The 21598-nt window shown below is 49.1% G+C and overlaps 1 protein-coding gene and 2 non-coding genes across 10 annotated transcripts in view; 2 read left to right on the top strand and 1 right to left on the bottom strand.

Annotated features, from left to right (window-relative positions):
• CLASP1 (cytoplasmic linker associated protein 1) overlaps window positions 1-19130 on the bottom strand; it is a 49870-nt gene extending 30740 nt beyond the window's left edge. For all 8 annotated transcript variants that reach the window (XM_053471907.1, XM_053471909.1, XM_053471911.1 and 5 more), the window contains exons 1-9: window positions 19019-19130; window positions 14377-14879; window positions 4464-4542; window positions 4152-4255; window positions 3663-3754; window positions 3500-3575; window positions 2448-2545; window positions 1805-1872; window positions 143-295 (exon numbers count right to left, since the gene is read on the bottom strand). In XM_053471907.1, the coding sequence (XP_053327882.1) occupies window positions 143-295; window positions 1805-1872; window positions 2448-2545; window positions 3500-3575; window positions 3663-3754; window positions 4152-4255; window positions 4464-4542; window positions 14377-14571 (865 nt within the window). In that variant the 5' untranslated portion in view covers window positions 14572-14879; window positions 19019-19130. The remainder of the gene's footprint in view (window positions 1-142; window positions 296-1804; window positions 1873-2447; window positions 2546-3499; window positions 3576-3662; window positions 3755-4151; window positions 4256-4463; window positions 4543-14376; window positions 14880-19018) is intronic.
• Window positions 5045-5171, top strand: LOC128502509 (U4atac minor spliceosomal RNA). Its single transcript, XR_008355139.1, has one exon. It is a non-coding gene; the product is annotated as a U4atac minor spliceosomal RNA (small nuclear RNA).
• On the top strand, window positions 6236-6362 carry LOC128502510 (U4atac minor spliceosomal RNA). Its single transcript, XR_008355140.1, has one exon. It is a non-coding gene; the product is annotated as a U4atac minor spliceosomal RNA (small nuclear RNA).
• Window positions 19131-21598: the final 2468 nt, after the last annotated feature.

Below are 21598 nucleotides of genomic sequence, written 5' to 3'. Positions count from 1 at the left end.
TAGCAGAGCCGCGAAGCCCCTTACCGAGGGCATTCAGACACAGCGAAGGCTCTGAAGCCCCCCGGCGGTCTCAGGCGCTCGTATATTCATGTAACAGGCCTATCGCTGCAGAGACGTAACCCCGAACCCCTGGAATACTCGCCTCCTGCCTTGGTGAGAGTCGAGGTGCCCGGTCGGCGGGCAGGCGCCACGTTCACCACCCTCCGTGCGGCAGGCGGCGCCTTGGACGATGTAGACGAGCTGGCGGACGAAGGCCTGTTACTATCGACCGAGTCCTCATCATCGAAGTTCTTATCTGTAGAGAAAGGGACACGTCAGAGGCTGGACGGTTCCACGCGTGTCATTGCGTCTCCGGAGGGTCTGCCAGCCGGCCCACCGCCCCGCCACGCTCCTCAGGATATAGCACAATACAGAAATGTAAAAAAAAATGCCAATTTAACCTCAAAAAGCCTAATTTCAGTTTACGGCCGTCGCTCAGCCAAAAACATTTCCGCCCATTCACCCCTGGGTGACAACCTTCCCGGCACACACGGAGTTAAACCCGGGTCGCCTCTAATACACTGGGAGCCGTCGGCCCCTCTGCCCCTGAAAGGACAAACCCCGTTCACTGACGGCTGACGGAGGGCAGCTCCGCGGATGTTAACCCTTTAGCTCTTACGGGCGCAGATCCTCCGGCAAAAAATCTTCCTCAGCATCCCCTGTATCCAACTCTCAGCACGCGCAGCCAGACAAAAAAGTCACTGAGATGTCCGGCATCCAGCGGACATCACAGGATCAGCATATGAGAGCTGACGTCCCCCGGGGAGCGACACGACGACCAGCGCAGGCGCGAGCGAGGCCGGGGGCTACGTTCCTGCTAAACGCACAGCAGATTTCACTGCTTTTGAATATTTCATCACACGTGTCAGGGTAATGGCTTTTTAAAGGGGGGTAGATAAGAAGAACAGCCTCCTAGCAGAAGCGGTAGAGGGTAATACAGTGAGGGGATTAAACAGGCATGGGATAGACATACGGCTCCTGAATCTAAGACGACTGATTTAGGTTTGAGTCTTAACAGCAGGGGAGCCGGCGACTAGACGGGGGCCGCCGGGGGCCGATCTGCCAGCAGGTTCGGAATTGTACAATATTCGATACAAATCAGGTTATCGTTACATCTTTAAAAACACATCTGTATTCAAGCAGGGGGGATTTGATAAGCTGATAGACGGGCTTGGCAGTAACTCAGGGCCGTCCGCGCTGCGGAGTTCAGTTAACCCCCGGCGTGGGGGGAAGGGGTCGGGATTTGCCAAAAAAGTAACCGGAACCCAAGGAGATTTTGTTCCCCGCAGAAAGCTTTATTGTTTAATGGCCGTCACATTTCTTTGTATCGGACGATTCTCTCGGAGCTGGAACCACGACAGACGTCGCTCAGCGCGTTATTCCTGACACGAGGCTAAACGCCAGAGGACAGGTTTGTAGTTTTAGCTGCGTTTACACGCCATGCCCTCTGACGCCGTTAATAAGTTCATTTATTGTAGCTTCCTCTGGGACGTCGGATCGCCGGATTAATGATTATCGACGGAGACGCCGCATCCGAACAAACAGCGGCGCAAGAACCTAATCAGCAGCAAAACAAACCGGCAACCCCCGGTAAAAGAGTCCTTCGGGGGAACTGAGCGACGAGGCGAAATCCCAGCAAATACGAAAGAGAGGGATTCATTTCAAATGACGCGCCCTGTCCGCACACAACACGTTACACGGAGCACACGTTACACGGAGCACACGTTACACGCAGCACACGTTACACGCAGCACACTCTACATACCGAGCGAGGTCTGGATCATGGTTCCAGATTTCTGTACGTCGTCAAATTTGGTGAAAATCACATTCAACCTGAAAGAAAAAAAAAAGGGGGGGTCGTCACTCGCAGAGCCTACAAGCCACGGTGTCCCTAATAATTGTATTAAACGGAGTCACTTAGAAATTTCCTTGTTTTATCACTCCTGTGTTCCAACAGCCCTTTATCACTCCCATCACTCCTGTGTTCCAATGGCCCTTTATCACTCCCATCACTCCTGTGTTCCAACGGCCCTTTATCACTCCCATCACTCCTGTGTTCCAATGGCCCTTTATCACTCCCATCACTCCTGTGTTCCAACGGCCCTTTATCACTCCCATCACTCCTGTGTTCCAACGGCCCTTTATCACTCCCATCACTCCTGTGTTCCAACGGCCCTTTATCACTCCCATCACTCCTGTGTTCCAATGGCCCTTTATCACTCCCATCACTCCTAATTAATGGTTAGAAAACCATTTTGTAATTATGTTACAGCCAGAAATTTCCTTGTTTTCCACGAAAACAGCCGGGTGACCCCAAACATTTGAACGTACATTTTTAGTTAAATTATACACAAACCGCATATACACCGCCGAAAACGCACACCTGGGATAAGAGGCAACGTACTCACCGGGACTGGGGCAGACCCTTCTTGCTGAGGTCGGCTCTCACGCGTTCCCCGACGTGTCTATAAATTTCTACCAAGCAGTTTATTGCTGCGTCGCGGACCTGCAGAAAACACACAAAAAACAAATAAATGACAAAAAATGAATACAATGTATCTCTGGGAACGCGTGACCCAGCCAAAGGCCTTGGGAATTCCCGGGACAACTTTGGCAACACAATTCGCGCTTCGATGTAAAGAGCAACAGAAGGAAGGTTAGGCCAGAAATAGCAAATGTTATTTTTTAAGCAGAATTCACGGACTCCGCTTATCTATAAAAATATCATCGCTCGGCTATTGCTTACGCGTTCTGTCCAAAGCAAACGTTCGCTAAAGAAGAACGAACTTTCAGAACAAGATAAATCTCTAAAATAAAATATTCCGGTTCATAGAGTCACGCAGGCGGCCCCCTCTCTGCATCGAACGACTCAACTTTACAAATAAAAGAACAGCAGCGGCGGCGCGTAAATATACCTCCCATGGAAAAAAAATAATAATTTTCATTATTAGCAGCAAAAATCCTGTGCGTCTTTCATCTGATATTCTCAGGGCATAACACAGAATTTGATTGTAAGCTCACGAGCCCAGCATAAGACTACAGTAAACTCAAGGGCAGGCTCTGTATATTTTCCATGTATGGGTAAATCTAACTAATCTATTGTGACCTCCATAGACAAGAAAACAGTTTAAAAAAAACATTAACAGTTTGTCCCCAAACTTATGAATATTGCCCCAAAATATACATATGAGAACAAGCAATGCTGCAAATCTGGGACCCCTGTGAAGTCTTTCTGTGCAGTACCGTTAGTGACCAACAGAGGGAACCGCAGACTTAATAATAATACCGGTAGATCAGCTTTTAATGGGGATTTCTGCAGAAGCGTAAACCCAGAGCCATGGATAAAACATACACCGTGACCCCACACGCGGATACCGTGACTTACACGCGGATACCGTGACCCCACACGCGGATGCCGTGACCCCACACGCGGATGCCGTTTCACGTTCTGCGCTCTCACCTGACTATTGGGGTCTCCCAGCAGGTTACATATATGAGGTACAATCTTGCTCAGTGTCAGACCCTGGGCCCCGTATCTGTATAAAGAGAGGAGGAAATAATCTTAAATAAAATGTTACAAATGAAAAGCCTGATTCGTGGATCGGGATCATTTCAGGACTCACGTGTTAAGCGTGGCGATGAGGCAGAGACAGACGCCTTCCCGTGTGCGGAAATTCTTGTGTTTGAATCCTCCCAGCATCCGATCCCAAACGTACTACAAACAGGTGAGAGATCATTAAACCGGGATACAGATCTCCCGGTGACATCTAAAGACAGCCTCATCGTAGCCCACGCGGTTCCATTCATACACGCGGTACCATGACATGTAATCTCATGCGTCTGAGATGACTAAACTGCCACCCAGCAGAAGTGGCAGGGGCTAATACAATCAGGGGATTTAAACACGCATGGGTTAGGCATATGGCTCCTGAATCTAAGCGAGACCAATGAAAGAAACTGGAGACTAGATGGGGGCCGAATGGGGCCGATCTGCCGGCAGGTTCCGGGTTTTTATGCCTGATCGCCCCATCATTACATACATACTGGAACTGACAGGGAGTCAGGACAGACGGGATTCTCTCATCACATGCGCGGCCCCCCAATGAGCGTACCTGGGGATTACTCGCTTGCTCCATGATCTTTAGAAGCAGGCTCTGATCCTGCTCGCGAACAGAGTCCTTGGCATCGCCCAAACGATCCATTAAACTGGGCAGCACTGAAAAAAAAATCAGAATCCGTGATACCCCAGGAGCAACCCCTTTCCAGAATAACCCCCTCCCTCCGACTAGCACTTTAAGGGTTAAACATAGACCCCATTGCTTTTATTAAAGCCGCAGATTAATGTTAATTGTTTACATCCAGCCTGGGTGATGGCGGAGTGCACGCTCTCTCGGCGCATGCCGGCGTCTGCCCTGCCACGTTACCTGTGCCGATCTGCGTCCTGAATCTGTCCTGCAAACGGGAGACGAGAGCCGACAAAATATCCATTCCGATCAACGCGACCTGAAACGCCGAACAGAAACGCCGTCCGTCAGCCATCACAGCGCATGGGTTTTACACTTTATTTATTTACCGACGTAGAAATGGTTTTTTCCCAGTAACATAAATCAGTTTTATTTATTTTTGAAAACAAGTCCTGGGAGCATAAGTTACAATTTTATGTTTTAATAATAATAATAAAATATAAATAAAACAAAAATAAACACGAAATAAAAATAGGGCGGCTGTGAGCAATACATCCAACATGCTGAGGCTGCACATATGTAAATGACATGCAAATTGTAGCAGCTAGGTGGCGCATGGCATCATGGGTAATGTGACTTTTCCATTGAGCAGCAACAACAACAAAAATTGTAAAACCCCGTTACAAACATTACACAACCGCTGCTCCTACAGAAACAGTCCGGTAACATTTATATTACAGACAGCGGCGGGATTACCGGTCACCGTAACAAGGAGGGGCCGCCGGTTTTTACCTCTGAGTTTGGCACAGTGACAGTCACCAACCATCCTTCTCTTGGGGTGAGCGACTGTTCAATGAACGCATAGTGAGGGCAGTCCTGCTGACACCAATCACAACACTCACGCATCACTAGTGTGCAAACACTGGCAATGGTGCAATTTTTGGAACCATTTCCACCAACGATACGGTGAAAAAAAGATTGTGACCAAAGCTTCTTGAATGAGACACCAGGTGGCGCTGCAGAGCCGGACTGCTTGCGATGTTACAATGTAGCAAATTACCTTATTTATAAACAATCATAAATCTCTTCCTATCTGTATTTCCTTTATAAACGCGCTTCTTACAGATATTTCTGCGCCCGAAGCAGCGGGAGACGTTCACGCAGGCATTGAGCTGCAGGACGGTTTGGGGTTTATTCATTAAATAGGGCGCAGTTTTACTCTGACTTTACTATACATTATGAAGGGCCAACCCTAGTGAGCTTCAGCTTAGTTTGACTGCGTAATGTATAATTAAGTCAGCAAGACACCCTGTATAATGTGTAGGGAACTCAGTAACATTTCCCCAATTTACCCAAAATGCATTGAATTATACATTATACTGGGCCAGCTCAGCACTTCTAGATAGAGGACTCAGCATTGACCCTTCATAACGAAGTGACATGAAGGAGTTAAAAACCACAAAGCCCCTCTAACTGAATAAACTCCTTTGAATACATTTGCATCTTTAGAAGTTTTGGTCTAAAAATAATGCAAGGACTCCAATAAAAAGAAAATTTATGAGGAAGACGCCAAGCAAGCGCTGCCATAAAGCAACCGGCTCGGTGAGGTTTGGGAGTGGGAGGCGGCTACCGATATCACATGACTGCCTTTAATAGAATAACAGGAAACAACCACTTCATTGCTTTACAGCCTTAAATGCATATTTTATCAGGATTCCAATATTTTACACGAGACGTCTTTAAATAAAACTCAAACGTAGCAGATATTTTAGGTACCAATATGCAAATTATGCGAAGTGAAATGCATCGTGGGCTCTCGTTTTTCTCTTAAACCAAACATACGATAAAGAATAATTTCAGTTTTGTATCAATCGGAAGGCCGGAGGTCCCCAGTCCGAGGCCGAGGCGGTTAAATGAAACGTTCTATGAGCCGTTATCTCGCACACTCCGCTCACCCTCACTGAGACAAAATCCAGGAATCCTACCCCGAAATCCAGGCCTTTCCCTCTCTAACCATCCTTGTCTTGGGGTGAGCGATCGGCCAATGAGCGAGTAGCGAGGGCGGTCCTGCTGACGCCACAAGCAACACTAACGCATCACTGGTGTGCAAACACTGGCAACGGTGCAATTTTTGGAACCCCCATATTTGTGTTATAAAAGATAGAAAATCTATTATCGTTCAGATAAAAGTAGAAGCCGCTGTTTATTTCGCGTATAATCTGTGGATGCCGGAGCTGTCATTGTTTCATTTAGCGTAACGCAGCTTTAGAAATTAATCGGTAGCGAGGGCAAGCGGGTGATTTGATGCCCGAGGTTCTTCTGTAGCCCGCTGGTCCCTTAAAATACCCTACCTTATGGCACTGGGGGTGAAGTCTATGGCTGGGGGGTAAGGGATCATTTTTATGACACCAGCAACGGACTGGCCCCAGGAATGGCGCTTCGTACGTTGATTTTTGGACACTGAAACGCCCCAGTGGAACGGGGTTCTCGGAGATCTGTTTCTGTTGGGGGGCTGAGCCGTTTGGAGCCCCCCCCCTTTGAACACTGAGATTCTAGGAGATCTTTGCTGAGAGATTATTTCAGAGCCTCTTATCTCCTTACTACCAACTTACATTAATTGGCGCCGGGGTTTGAAAGACAAGACGGAGGGCAGCTTATAATAAAGGATGCAGTAGATGCTGAATATATCGCCTGCAGCAAATCCACTTTTAATAAATAAAAACCCGGGTAAATGGGGGTTCAGTAGGAAACATCTATCTCCCTTTAAAAGGGACAAGCTACAGGCGACGGCGGGGCGCAGACAGGCGACGGCGGGGCGCAGACAGGCGACGGCGGGGCGCAGACAGGCGACGGCGGGGCGCAGACAGGCGACGGCGGGGCGCAGACAGGCGACGGCGGGGCGCAGACAGGCGACGGCGGGGCGCAGACAGGCGACGGGGTCCTGCACACCTGTTTCTACAAACGCAGGTATTCCCTGAGGCTCCAACATGTAACACACGATATAAACCGCTAATAAAATTAAATCTAAGCATCTTTTTTTGAGCTAAAAACGTTCCTTTATTTGGAAAAGCAGGCCGTTTTGGACTTGCAGTTAGCGATTGGTCCAGGAGGGGGCAGCACCGACCCGGCAGCTCCCCGGCAGCGAAAAGCCGGATGTAAGAAAACCAGAAACCGAATCGAGCTCCAGCTCCGACTTACCCAGACTGAGCAGATACTCGCTCTCACTATGTGGCTGCACCGGGTCGGCACCAACACACCACTGTGACGTGCAGCACTTTAACCCCTTAACAACCAATGACGCGCAGCACTTTAATGAATATGCAGAGCCGTGTTGCGATATTTCTCGGTCTCTTGTGCTTAGAACCAATTCTGGTGCAAAGCTGTAAAAGTGATGCATTCAGCAAGGACAACACACAGGTTGCCGTAGTGATTGCTGCAAATATTCGTTTTATTTGGAAAGAAACTCAATATTATTGATGATGCAACCGGTTTATTCTTTGTAGCTTTGAAATGTAACATTTTAAAACCGGTGCAGGACTCAGCCCAGAAGGAAGGACACATTACAAAGTAACGCACAGACGGATATTTCATTGAACATAAAGGAGGCGTTTAAAGATCAGAAAAATAAAAATCTTCTGGACATTCCCGGGGGGGGGGCTATGGGACGGGTTCCGCTGCCGGCCGACGATTGGCTTTCAGATCAGAAAGGTGACCTTGCTGAACAATCCATCGTATGAGGATCCGTCTACCGAAGCGAGAGCCAAATAACAGGAGCGCTAACGAGATCGCACTCAATAAATAAGACATTAAAACCGATATCACCCCCTCCCCACTGCACCTTAACCCCCAACATTCCCAATCACGTGATCCAGTGCCGAGTATGTGCAGGGAACGGTAATCTTGGTGGGCGGTTTGGGGGTCTGGTGGTCAGCAGTGATACCCCCAACAGACAGCGGGGCAAAGAAATGCAGGGAACAGCGGCTGCCTAAGCCAAAGTACTCAAGGGGCCAATCAGCAGCAACAATAGGGAAGAGATAACTTAATGGGGAGACCGACTAGAACCTGAAAGCTGCCTGCAGATCGTCCCCCACCGGCCCCCGTCTGGTCACTCAAACCTTAATCAGTCGTTGGTCTCGTCTTAGATTCAGGAGCCGTATGTCTATCCCATGCATGTTTAATCCCCTCACTGTATTACCCTCTACCACTTCTGCTGGGAGGCTGTACCACTTATCTACCACCCTGTCAGTAAAGTAAAACTTCCTTCCATTCTATCTAATCCTCTGGTTTTAGATTCCGGGCTCTTCTTCTATCTTTTCTCCTCCTTTGGAATAAGCCGGGCGGAGGTAACAGCGAAATGCAGCACACAGGAAAGCAGCGCCTTTCTAGTTATCACGGTGAACACATTGCCCTGAATCTCCTGCGTCCCCCAAATAAACTCATTAAGTCATTTCCCCCCAGCCTGTTATCAGTTAAAGGGCTCGCCGGATAAGGCTGATTGCCGGGGGCTGTTAGTTTTATCCAGCAGACTGGAGCGGTTTATTTTTAAACAGAAAACCATGAAAAGCTTCCCTCCCAGCACACAAAGAGTTAAGGAAGGGCCAACAAGGCCAGGAAACCCTGCTGCAGATAAACATGAAATGTAAACGAGGAGTAAGGACAGATCGCTGACCCCGGATGATAAATAGGGTGTTACTGTCGCCCAAACAATGACTCTTCTGCATCACAAAGGATTTCAGAGCCGGAGCGCAAACACCTCTCCCTGGGAGGCGGCGCAATCCACTCCCTTTAACCCCACACGCTAATTCGTTTCCCCGCAGGAAGAGCTCGGCTTTCATCCGATGAACGGAAGGGATCTGTTTCCACCCAAAGAAAATGCCCTGATAACAAGATTCCAAAAGCAACGTTAACCCCGTAAACGTCTCCCGATCAGTCTTACTGCGGCCCCCCGCACCGGCTGGGGGAACGCGCAGGACCACGCACAGCAACGCCGCGGAGACCCCGTCTACCCCCGGCTCCGCTTTCTGTACTTTATCCTCCACTTATGCGTTTGATGGGAGGATTTCGCTCCGTGCCTCCAAACTCCTCCCGGATGTTAATCTTTAAATGTTTTTCTAACTTGTTTCGTAACCAAAAGCGAAAAAAAGCGGGCGACAGAACAAAAAAATAAATAAATAGTAGCAGATCTCTAGATTGTAAGCTCCTGTGCGCAGGGCCCTCCTTACTCCTTGTTTTAGGTTGAATGGTTATGTTATATATGACTTTACCCGTTGTACAGCGCTACGGAACATGTCGGTGCTGCGATATAAAAACAATAATAATAGACGGCAGGAAACGCGCGGCGACCGCGGCACAAGACGTGAGCAATAAACGGAGATTTATTGGCATTTCACACATTCCTCCGGGACAGGACCGGCAGGTCGTCCGCAGCCTCAGCAATAGCCCCACCTCGGACGACGGACAACACCGACAGCTTCGGGGTGGAAAAACACCACGGTATTATCTGATACTTCAGCGCTCACTGAATTAACCGATCATTCACCGCCGGCACTGAAAGATAACCTGGCACTAAAGGGTTAAGTAATGTCAGTTTAACCCCTTCTATGTCCCTGTGTCTGGTCAGTAAATGAGTACGCTAACTTTCCAAAGCTTGTGACCACGGTAACCAATAGCAAACGCCTGCTATTCCACCAGTTGCTATAGCGACAAGACTTTTTTTTTCCTCAAGTTTTGTATTAAAGTTGCCCCGTAGTCACACAGACCGCCTACTCGGTGTATCGTCCGGTGTGATACGGCACAGCGGCCCCCGGGATCTAACGCCGCGATTAGTTTGGTAACAAGTCGTCGGCCCTTCGTTCTTCCATCTGTCCCATTCACCGTTGAGCAGATGGATTGCGGTTGGCGGCCGCCGCTACGGGCCGAGCACATGGCGCTCTTTAAATAGCCGGGTGGAAAGTCACTCCCGGGGCACGCGGCCGCAGTCGCTCTCACAGCCGCAGTCGCTCTCACAGCCGCAGTCGCTCTCACAGCCGCAGTCGCTCTCACAGCCGCAGTCGCTCTCACAGCCGCAGTCGCTCTCACAGCCGCAGTCGCTCTCACAGCCGCAGTCGCTCTCACAGCCGCAGTCGCTCTCACAGCCGCAGTCACTCTCACAGCCGCAGTCACTCTCACAGCCGCAGTCACTCTCACAGCCGCAGTCACTCTCACAGCCGCAGTCACTCTCACAGCCGCAGTCACTCTCACAGCCGCAGTCACTCTCACAGCCGCTCCGCGGGTTACAGGCGGCAGAATATTCCTCCGCCGGCCGGCGCAGCACAAACTGCACATAAAACCAGCGATTTCATCACTTAGCAGACATTTCCCGCAAACGAAGCAAATCCCTGCCGGTTAAACGACTTCACAAAATACAACGCAAGCCAAGCCCATTACTAATCTCCTACAGCAAGAATCCAGGCCTCAAAGGGTTAAAACGGGCCGGAAATTCTGTGTGTCCCGTCCTGAAAACGCGTGGTTTGATGAATTTTTAATTAAGTTGTCTGTTTTTAAGCCGGGATATCCAAGAATTGCGGTTAGTTTGTGGTCCTAGAGGACTGAAGCTGTGCAGCCCCGTACAAGACAAACACTCAGAAGCCTTATCATAATAGAATGCCTCAGTCTTAATCACCCAACCAGACTCGCTGACTAATGAAAGTCTATGGAGGAAGGGACTTCATTAGCATCGCCATAAAGCATCAGCTCAGTGCGGTGTCTGCCCCGGGAAAGTCACCCAAAACGTCACATGACTGACAGCGATGGTAGCAGGGGCTAAAGCAGTTTCTGTAAGATACGCGCAGTAACAGAATACCCCAGCCAAGTCTGCCTAACAGAAGAATAAGATCACAGACAGAACTGTATGGGGACAGAACACGCGTGTTCGTTCTGAACATGCGCAGTGTTTCTAAAAAAAAAAAAAGCTACATTTATATAAAAATTTTACTTTAACCCTGCGTTGTTAGCCACGGGCTGACCACAGAAATCCACATCCGGCGACGCTCACGGCGCACGAGGGTCCCTAATACCCGGGTGACGGTCGTTTCCGGACAGTCGTTTCTCAGACCAAAGCCCAAGGGTTGCAGCGACAAGGCGCCCGCCCTGCGATTAAACATACGCGAGCGCGTCCTTCCGCCCCAAATACCTGCAGGCGAGACGGATCCTATGTGGCAATTACAGCGAGGGAAGAGCTCGCGACGGCCGCTTTTTATTTGCTATGTGAAGTATGCGGCGTGACAGATAAAGCAACCTGAAATGCAGGTAAATGCGTGTAACACGGATACACGCCTGTCTGACTGCAAACGTGTAGCATGAAAACAACACGATCGGTGTCCGCGGCCCCTGCGGCCCCTGCTTATAATAAATAATTCCATTAGAACGCATCAGAAACGGCGGAGCTTTTACACAGACGCGCATATTCTATAAAAGGATCCAGATGCACCGTCTCTGTATAAGTAGATCCTGCGGTTTAGAGGCTCCGTATTGGTTTGTATAACAGAAAAAGAGCTCTAAACAAACGAGCCATTCAAAAGTAAACACTCTAATAGTTACAACCTCATGCAAACCTTTAAAAACCTGAAAACAGACCCGTGCCAGCTAGAGGCGCAAATGGATGAATGTAAAGCTGCTGGCTCTAAGCCGCGCATGACGACGACGCTTACACGTTATAAGACACCTGATTTCAAGGAATGCTGTAAAGGAAGAGCTTCTGGGTTTAAAAGCAGCTCCTGTCCCTTTAAGACAGACCACCAGTTGGAACAGAACGTACATTTTTTGTTTAAAACATGTTTTCAGTTTTGTTTAAGTGAGTTTATCAGCATCTAACGTTTACATCATTGAGTTGCAACGTGTTACATCACGCCTGACGTGTTACATCACGCCTGACTGGGGCATTAACCATTGGAGCGCCATGCGCTGAAAGGGCAGTCGCATGGCACCCACCTGCACCCCCAGATCTCACCAGCTTCCGAGCGTAAGGCTGACAGCACTCCAGCACAGCAATGGTTAAAAAACCTTCTAAATGCCGGAGCTGAACTAACAATCTGTCGGGGGCTCCAGGTACGAAGGAAGCCGGCGGTCTGCAGAACAAGGACCGGCCTGTGCTGGAGGAACAGAAAGACCAAACACACAAACCGTATTCATGGGAATCGCCCACCAGAGACGCAGAAACATTCTCATCGCCCCAAAGCCCGTCCGCGAGGGGCCAACTCCACGAGCAGAACGTCGCATCATAAATACTTCCATTCTTTCTCCGCGAAAACATCAGGCGGCTGTAATATATATATATATATATATATATATATATATATATATATATATATATATATATATATATATATATATATATATATATATATATATATATATATATATATATATATATATATACACATATACACACGGTATATACACGCACACACACTATATACACGCTATATTCACGCACACACACAGTATATATACACGCACACACGCCAAAACAGGCCAAACATCCAAACAGCAACAACAATCTAACGAATACAATTCGAGAACAAACACAGACGCAAGATTTAACAAACAAAAAAAGACCAAAAGATTAAAGGGCGCGAGGGCCGGGCCCCGGTTTAGGGACACCGGCGGTCGGGTCCCACCCATCGTTCTATAAGCTCCTATTTAACGTTTAGGTGAATCACTTAATTCCACTCTCAGCCAATCACAACGCAGACAATTAAAGATGACGCTTCGCATAATCGCGGGTGCTGCAAAAAACTCATTCTAGCAAAAAATAATTACAGGGAGGCTAAAATAACCCAAATCAGCATAAACAAAGCACACTTCACTAGCAAACGATACAGAACCGGAACCGATCGCTGGGGCCACCCCGTGGGCCGGGAGCAATTCCCTGCGATAAATAATCGTATCGCCTGCATGGGATATAAAGCGCGTGGACTGTCACACACATCACGCACAGCCGTCTATTCACCAACAGGAGAGTCTGGTTTCAGCTCTCACTTCATCATTCATTCAGAAGGGCCGACACGGGTACATGTTTTCCCAGCAAGGGCCGAGCCCAAAAGGTGAAACTCGGCTGGTGGGCTAACACTCCGTGCAGAGAAGAAGTGCCTGCGTCAGAGGGACGCGTCCGAACAACTCCAGCAGCTGGAAAACACCATCATAAACCTTAAAAACCGGCTGCGGCCGCGCAAGATTTACAGGTCCCGGCGACGACGTTTAAAGGAACAGAACTAGTCTGGGAACTTCGTCAGACTTGATTTTTGCAAGCGGCTGATCGCTTTATGGATCAGTGACTGTCACGCTCCTCGTGCGCACAGCACTCTCATCACCCTCGGACACACAGGCCGGAGATCAGAATTATCGGTGCTATAAATGTATTCCAGGTTAATCAGGACCGGGAGCCGGAGGCCGAGATCCAAACACCTTACGTGGGTTTCGCTTGGATCCCTAATCGTTTACTGTCTGAGATTTGCGTTGGTTTAGAGTGATGGGCGTTGCTGTCTAAGCACAGGTACATCTTTAGTGTAGGATATCGGCCCCGCCAGTGTCAGCGCGTGGTACCCCGCTGCGTTACGAGAGGAGCGAGTCAGTAAATTAAACATTACTGGACCAGAAAGAGAAATTCCTGCTACATGCGATTCTTTATAATAAATCCTTTATAATAAAGGCTGCAGTGTAACAACTTCTCACTAAATAATAACCTCGTTATCCCAAATCATTCGCTGGCACCGAAACAAAGCAAACCGCGCGGCAGCGTTTCAAAAAACCGCCGGACGGATCAGAAGCGCATAACCGTAGCTAACAAGAACAGGGTCGCTATCCCCGGGTTCTATGAATGCGGCATTAACGGCAGAACCTCTGCTTCCCGATAATAAAACCCCGCGGGGGGCGTATGCGTGGGGCGTATGCGTGGGGCGTATGCGTGGGGGGGCGGTCGGGCCGCAGCCTTTCCGTTAGGCGCTCGTTCATTGACAGAATTCCGGTGTCTGCGCCTAATGCGACGACAGCAAAACCAAGAAGAGAAAATATAACGACGCCGAGATGTTTCCAGAACAGAATGTTTCCAGGGGTTCTACTTTATGAGGACCCTTTTGTTCGGTGGACATTCTGTATTTTTTGGGTGGGATCGTACCTTGTAATTGCTGGAGTTCACCCAGGACGTGGCGAGGCCGTCGACCATGCGATCGAGTAACGTCTGGTCGTGCTCCAGGTCCGCGGACTTCTGCCGGTCAGACAGGTAGTCGATCATGTCCGGCCCGATCTGAAGCCGCTTCCCAACATCCTTCTGCTGTATCTGCGCCAACCAGTAATCCATTCCCTGCTCCATGGCTGGGGGGGTGGGGGACCGGCACCGACCGCGAAACACAACACTCCGGGGGCAGCAAGTCCCAGATCACGGCAGCCAAGGGGTCGTCAGCGAAGGGGTCGTCAGCGAAGGGGTCGTCGTGTCCTGCTTGAGAAATGCTGAGGAGGGATCGGCCTTCGGAGATGCAATTCTGAGAATGACAGCAATTCACCATGTGTCTGCCGAGCAGCTGGGGGGGTATTAAAAGTCGGATTTAAATATGCAGCAGAGGGGCGAGGCAGCGAAGCGTTAAACCACCGGTCCAGAGGAACATCGCTCGGCAGAACGGCCTGCGGAGAAACCAAGGCAAAGTCACACATACAGAAATACACAGAGAAACAGAGAATACAGGGGCGGGGTGAGGGCCACCGGGGCGGGGTGAGGGCCACCGGGGCGGGGTGAGGGCCACCGGGGCGGGGTGAGGGCCACCGGGGCATCAGAGTAACGTTAGGATGGAATCACTCATTCATTTAAAAAACTCCCAGGTTTCCGAGCTCTGGAGAAATTCTTATTCATTTTCACAAATACTGGAGTCCTTTAAACTGCTAAAAGAGTGCAAAAAAACCCCAATATAAATAACATAAAAAATAAATCTCAACGCAATACAGAGACAGCCCCCGAAATCATCAGCAGAAGGGATGATCCTCTAGAGTGTAAGCTCCTGTGCGCAGGGCTCTCCTCACCTGTTTTTGTTACGTTATATACTGCTTGTTATGTCCCGTCTACCCCTTGTACAGCGCTACGGAACATGATGGCGCTATATAAAACAATAATAATGAGCCCGCCCCCCCCCATCACCGAATAAAGATAAGGCGTGAAATCAGCTGTGCGCCCCAAGAACGAGAAATGTGCGAGAAACACCAAAGAAACGCGAAGGAAGGCGATGATGTCACGCAGCAAACTTCATGGCTTAAAGCCACGGCGCCGGTGCCAAAAACTGCGTGTTCTGACAAATAAAACCAGATGAATGAGATTCTTAAAGCGAAACAAAAAGCGACACTTTTATTTCCACCGGGAAACGCGTTTTAACCCTCGCGCTGCCGTTCGCATTCAGCTCATCACCCGCAGGCTACGGCCGGAGGAGACCCAAGAAATCCGGTCTTACAATTAATAGGAAGAGCCGCGGCCTAATTAATCCTCCCTGGTGAATCAGCTTTTGCACTAATCCTAGAGGACTCCTCGAGGGAGCCGTGCGAGGGCCGTGCACCGGGTGCTGCTGCTGCGGCAGAGCCACAAAACTCCAGAGGATAACAGGAGATAAGCCCCAGGCGCCCCGGTGTATCTTGGACTATTTAACCCCGAGGAAGCCGGGGCCGCTGGCCCGCTTTACTTGGAGAACGACGTCCGCACCGAGCGATGCCGTTCTCCCGGCTCCGAGCAGATAGCAGCCCAACTTCCTCCTGACTTCCGGCCCACTCGGACAGCTCACCAAACGTGCAACAGCAGAAGTGCCTGAAGGGAGCGAGGTGAAAGTGTCACAAGAAAACACATCCGCATAACGACAGCCGCTCCTCTCCACGGGCCGCCGTCGCCTGCGTGTCGCTAAAGGTGAAGCGTCTGAGCGCCGCGGGATGCACTCTTTCCAGGCTCGTCAGGGCGACACCAGAGAAGCAGCCGGAAGAAAGCGGTGATTCTGTGCCGCGCCGCATTAAACAGCCGAATCCAGCTGAACGCGCTGAACAATACGTACTAACAGAACAGCGCAGCACGGAGCCGGCAGGAGATATATTTATATATATATAATACACACAGCCGTTCAAAAGTTTGGGGTCACATAATTACAAAAGGGTTTCTAACCAACAATTATCCTTTTAAACTTGGATCAGCGAACACAACGTGCCATTGGAACACAGGAGTGATGGGAGTGATAAAGGGCCATTGGAACACAGGAGTGATGGGAGTGATAAAGGGCCATTGGAACACAGGAGTGATGGGAGTGATAAAGGGCCATTGGAACACAGGAGTGATGGGAGTGATAAAGGGCCATTGGAACACAGGAGTGATGGGACTGATAAAGGGCCATTGGAACACAGGAGTGATGGGACTGATAAAGATTCCATTAAAACCAGCCGTTTCCAGCTACAATAGTCATTTACAGCATTAACCCCGTCTGCACTGGATTTCATGTTACATGTCTAAGTGACCCCAAATGTTTGAATGCTTGCGTGTATATAAATACTGGACGGCCCAGCTCATTCTGGGATATCCGATTCCTTTATCGCTTCAAGCGCCACTAAAGTTATTTGTGAAGATAAAAAATAAGCAGATAATGGTTACAGAAATTAACGGGAAGATGAAATAATGCATTGAAAATCATACAAGACTATGGGTGGGTGACGGACCCCCGGACTGCGGATACATCTCCTCGACAGAGTCCGGAATGAATCCCGACGCTCAGCAGGCGCACGGCTGCAGCAATTTCTATGTTTCTTATGTTTGGCTGCGTAAGAAATGAGTGAGTTTGGAATCGCCGCGGTGTTAACGGATTTACGTAGTGAATAAAGTGCCAGCGACATCCAAATAACTCCACGAAGACAAAACCGGCAGCGGAGGCTTAAGGAGGAAGGAATCTGCCCCCCCGGGGGTATCAGTGCATGCGATCACCGTTCCAATCAGATACATGACATCAGCGCAAGCGATCAATACGGCGCTCGCTCGGGAAGCAGGACTGCCCTCGGCTTCTTTAACCCACAAACAGCTGGATGGCCGAGCGATTTATAACGGGGCAAATCCGAAAATACGGACCGTATCCCTTCGTTACGCGGAGTTTAAATGACAAAACGCAGCCAGAGTGACTGATCCCAAAACGAAGTCTGAGACACAAACACCCCAAAAGTCAACTCTTCAAAAGTGAGTGCGGCCAAAGCCAGCTGTAAACGGTGACATAACAGCAATCACTCGCTTTGATGTCTCCATAAAACCTTTATTAATGGAGCAATTACACACTGACACCAACACACACACATTCACACACACTGACACCAACACACACACACACACACTGACACCAACACACACAACATACACCAACACACACACACTGACACCAACACACACATCAACATCAGCACTGTGCTAAATGTGTTACAGAAATATTTACACTGATCACTAGCAGGATTACACACACACTGACACCAACACACACACACACTGACACGCACATACACACTAACATACACACACACTGACACACACTAACATCAACACACACACACTGACACCAACACACACACACACACTGACACCAACACACACACACACACACAACATACACCAACACACATACACACTGACACCAACACACACATCAACACTGTGCTAAATGTGTTACAGAAATATTTACACTGATCACTAGCAGGATTACACACACACTGACACCAACACACACACTGACATACACACACACTGACACGCACATACACACTAACATACACACACACTGACACACACTGACACACACTAACATACACACACACTGACACCAACACACACACACACACACACAGACTGCACAGAGGAGTTAAAGACGATGCGTATGAATGGAGGGTGTAAGCGACACACTAGCCGCAGCGATTAACGTGAGGCCTACTGTCTAATCTGCAGGCCTGGCCGGCAACTCCACGGAACCGAGAACCAAACCGAATAGAATGACCGTGAAAACTCTGATACCACGCATGTAAAAAAACAAAACAAAGTACTGCTTGGTTGGCACAGCTGATGATGCCCCCTCACCCGGTTCCAGGTCTTTAAGCGCAGTTACTCCCCCATTACCTTGGCACATTTTACCCCAACCCCTAATACTGCCCACCTCATCCTGGCATAACGGGCACTGACCGGCAATCACACCCCCAGACAAATACCCCCTTCTAAGGAAAGCACTAGCAATTCTGCCCCACCACACCGTGCAACAAGCACAACAGGCGTCGGACGCGCATCCCGGGAAACACTGCACCCACATTAACACCGTACGGCACAGCTGGCACCGATCTGCTCTCATGTTTTGTGTTGCTTCTGATGCCATGGCAGGCAGGGCCCCTCCAACACCAGTCATGGTGGAACCCCTCCAAATCTCTCAATGGCTGCAACCCCCTCAGTGGCTGCTACAGCCTCATTTACCCGGGCTTGGCATCCCCTGACACCCCTCTCACTGACTGGCACTGCACCCCTTATTCTGCATTCCCTCCCCCACCATGGCTGACACAGCAATCTCCCCTCCCCTCTCCCGGGGAACCACAGCTGGCAGCAGGCCCCACCCTGGCAGCACACATGCCCCTAGTGTTGTCCCTGGTGCCCTTTCTCGTCCAGTCGGACTGTCTGGTCACAACACAGGCTGCAGGCTAGGCCCGTCCCGGCCCTGGGGTGGGTAGGGGAAGGGGAGAGTCCGAGCTGTTTCCCCTCAGTTGTAGGGCAGCGGCGGGGGTCTAGTTACCTGGAGGGTCTGGCTGCATGTGTCCCGGCTGCGTATCACGCCTCTTAGCCCCGGTGCATCCCGATGACTGCGCCCGTCTGGCCGCTCGACTCCCCGCCCCGGCTGCGCTCTCTGCTGAATGGAGCCGTCACTGCGCAGGCGCGGACACCCCCACCATAGAGAGACAGGGGAGCTAGACAGGGCGTCACCACAGCAACCATGGCCATCTTGTGAGGGGCGGAACAACTAGCGGAGACCATTTTTAGTAAGGGCAAAATATTTACAGGCATCGTAGGGAAACAAAAGAATGGGATGAGCTGAGGGCGTAAGAGCCGGTCAGGCACTCGCTATACGGTGTACCCCTAAATGCACACAGCAGGAGACAGACATTTACCGGGGCCTTCAGACTGGAACAGTCAAATACCCACCGCATGCTTAAAATTAGGGAAAAGTGCCAATAGGTACCATGTGCTCCATGCCAGTGTACCATATTTACCTGTGATGCCCTCATCTGCTTTCCTGGCCCAAATCTAACAGGGGATTAAAATCCATTAAATAGCCAGACGGCACAAACAATAAAACCCACCAAAGCAGACTTTTCCGGTAAAACCCCTTTCCCCATTAAATAATCAGCATTAACCCTATAACAGTCACAAGCCCCATTGCCCACGGGTTCCTCCTGGTGCCCGTACGGTGCCAAGGCCTCATTATACGGTGACAAAGGCGTTGCGCATGTGCAGAGAAAAGGCCTTGGCGTTTATGGGCCGGGGGCCCTCAGCATAACCCACCTGTAAAGTAAATCCCAGTTTTTTTTTTCTGCCCTTAAGACATTTAAGTCTGCATTTTATTTGTGCCGCACGCAGTTTCTTGCTTCTCGGATAAGAGGGTTTCATTTTCTAATTTTGATGCAGCGTGGTGCCCCAAATAACACGCATTTGCATTATGATGTCATGTAGATTACAGTACAGGATATGACACGTCCCTCCCAAAAAAGGAAAACCAGGTCTGAATTATTACTGATGGCGTCAGATTCTTTCATTTCCTAAACGTTCTCTCCTCTGTACGTCAGACCGAGCCGGACGTCGCGTTTATAACAATTTGTTGTCCGGAGAGTAAATATCTCGGAGGAAATATACAGCTCCAGCCATCGGAAAAGAAAAAACCTTCCCCCATTCTGTTACCAAACCCTCAACAAATATTAGGAACTTACATGCAGACTTCCATTACATACAACTGGTTCTTGTGCAAAGTTTGCTTAACACCATGACAGCCAATGGTACGCTGCTGCTAACTGGACAATTCCACTGGTTGCTATGGTGATAAAACCAGTTTTTAAATTTTGCACCAGAATTACTTACAATAAATAAACTTAATTCATAAAATGTGTAGCGTCTGCATTCGCCGGCCACGTCAAGGTCTGTGTCCATAACCATGAAAATAATCCAACAAAACGAGGTCGCTGAGGACTGCTATCTTTTAAGGCAGGTGGTTGAATTAGCAGCTTGATCTAAATACCCCAGTTGCTGCGGCTATGGTGGTCGCACGTACCAGAAACTGGGGTCCAAGCCACGATATATTTAGGTTCATATAACATTTGACAAGTGATTGTAGGAAAAGGGAGACCTAAACTGCTGCCCGCAGACTTGTTGTTCTTAAAAAGATTGGTTGCGCACAGAAGTGGCACCGATTGTCTTTTTGGGGGGCTGGAGGTAATTTCAGGCAGCTGCACAGTCTGCGGTAAAACCATCCTGGGGTTTTTTAGCGCCCCCAACGCTGAATCCCCGGTAATAACTGTAAGATAGAGCAGAGCGCACAGGGGGGCAGTTAATATATTTGATCTGCAACAAAAAAAGTAATAAATTAACAAATATTGATTATATAAAATCACTAACAGCGCTGCCTGAGATATCTTATATTTCTATTTTTGTCCACGAGACGTTTAAAGGTAAAAGTAGTAAAAATGCAGACGCTAGCAAAATGCATGAAAAAAGCTGCAGCCATTAGAACAAAACAATAGTGAACAGCGCAGTAATAAGACGGTCCATAAAGCCTCCATCTAAGGTTTTAAACCTGAGTCTAAGTCTCCGTTACACCATTCCGGAGGTCCTGTGCCTGCCGACGCACGGCAAACCCACCGCTCTCGCCCAGACACAGGGTCTCGGCCGCACGGAGACTGAGAATCTGAACCCCAGCTTCGCACTTTGCAGACGAATGTCTTTTAAATGAAAGGACAAACGTTTTATTAATTTTTTCTTTAATATTGAAGGCGGGTAACTGCCAGAATCGCTCATTTATAATATTTTGTGTTATATGTAAAAATATCGATATACAGGGACATTCGGTTCATCAGATCCAAGAGGTCTTTTGCAACATTGAATGAAAGTCACTGGATATTAAACAATACATTTTACTGAACTCAGAACAGCTTTCAGCGCCATAACCTGGCGTTATAACTCATTATCTGGCATTATCTGCAGCGCCGGCTAACGAGAGTCCCAGCAATTAATTATCAAAAGCGTCAATTCAGCCCCAGGAAAGTCTGTAGCCTGACGAAGGATAGAGAGCCGGACTTTGTGGCCCCTTCCTGGTGTTGCGGTAAAA

The sequence above is a fragment of the Spea bombifrons genome, chromosome 7 (genome assembly GCF_027358695.1).
Source record: "Spea bombifrons isolate aSpeBom1 chromosome 7, aSpeBom1.2.pri, whole genome shotgun sequence".
NCBI classification, from domain to species: Eukaryota; Metazoa; Chordata; class Amphibia; order Anura; family Pelobatidae; genus Spea; species Spea bombifrons.
Note: the sequence above shows the minus strand (reverse complement) of the source record. Positions and strands in the feature narration are given on the sequence as shown.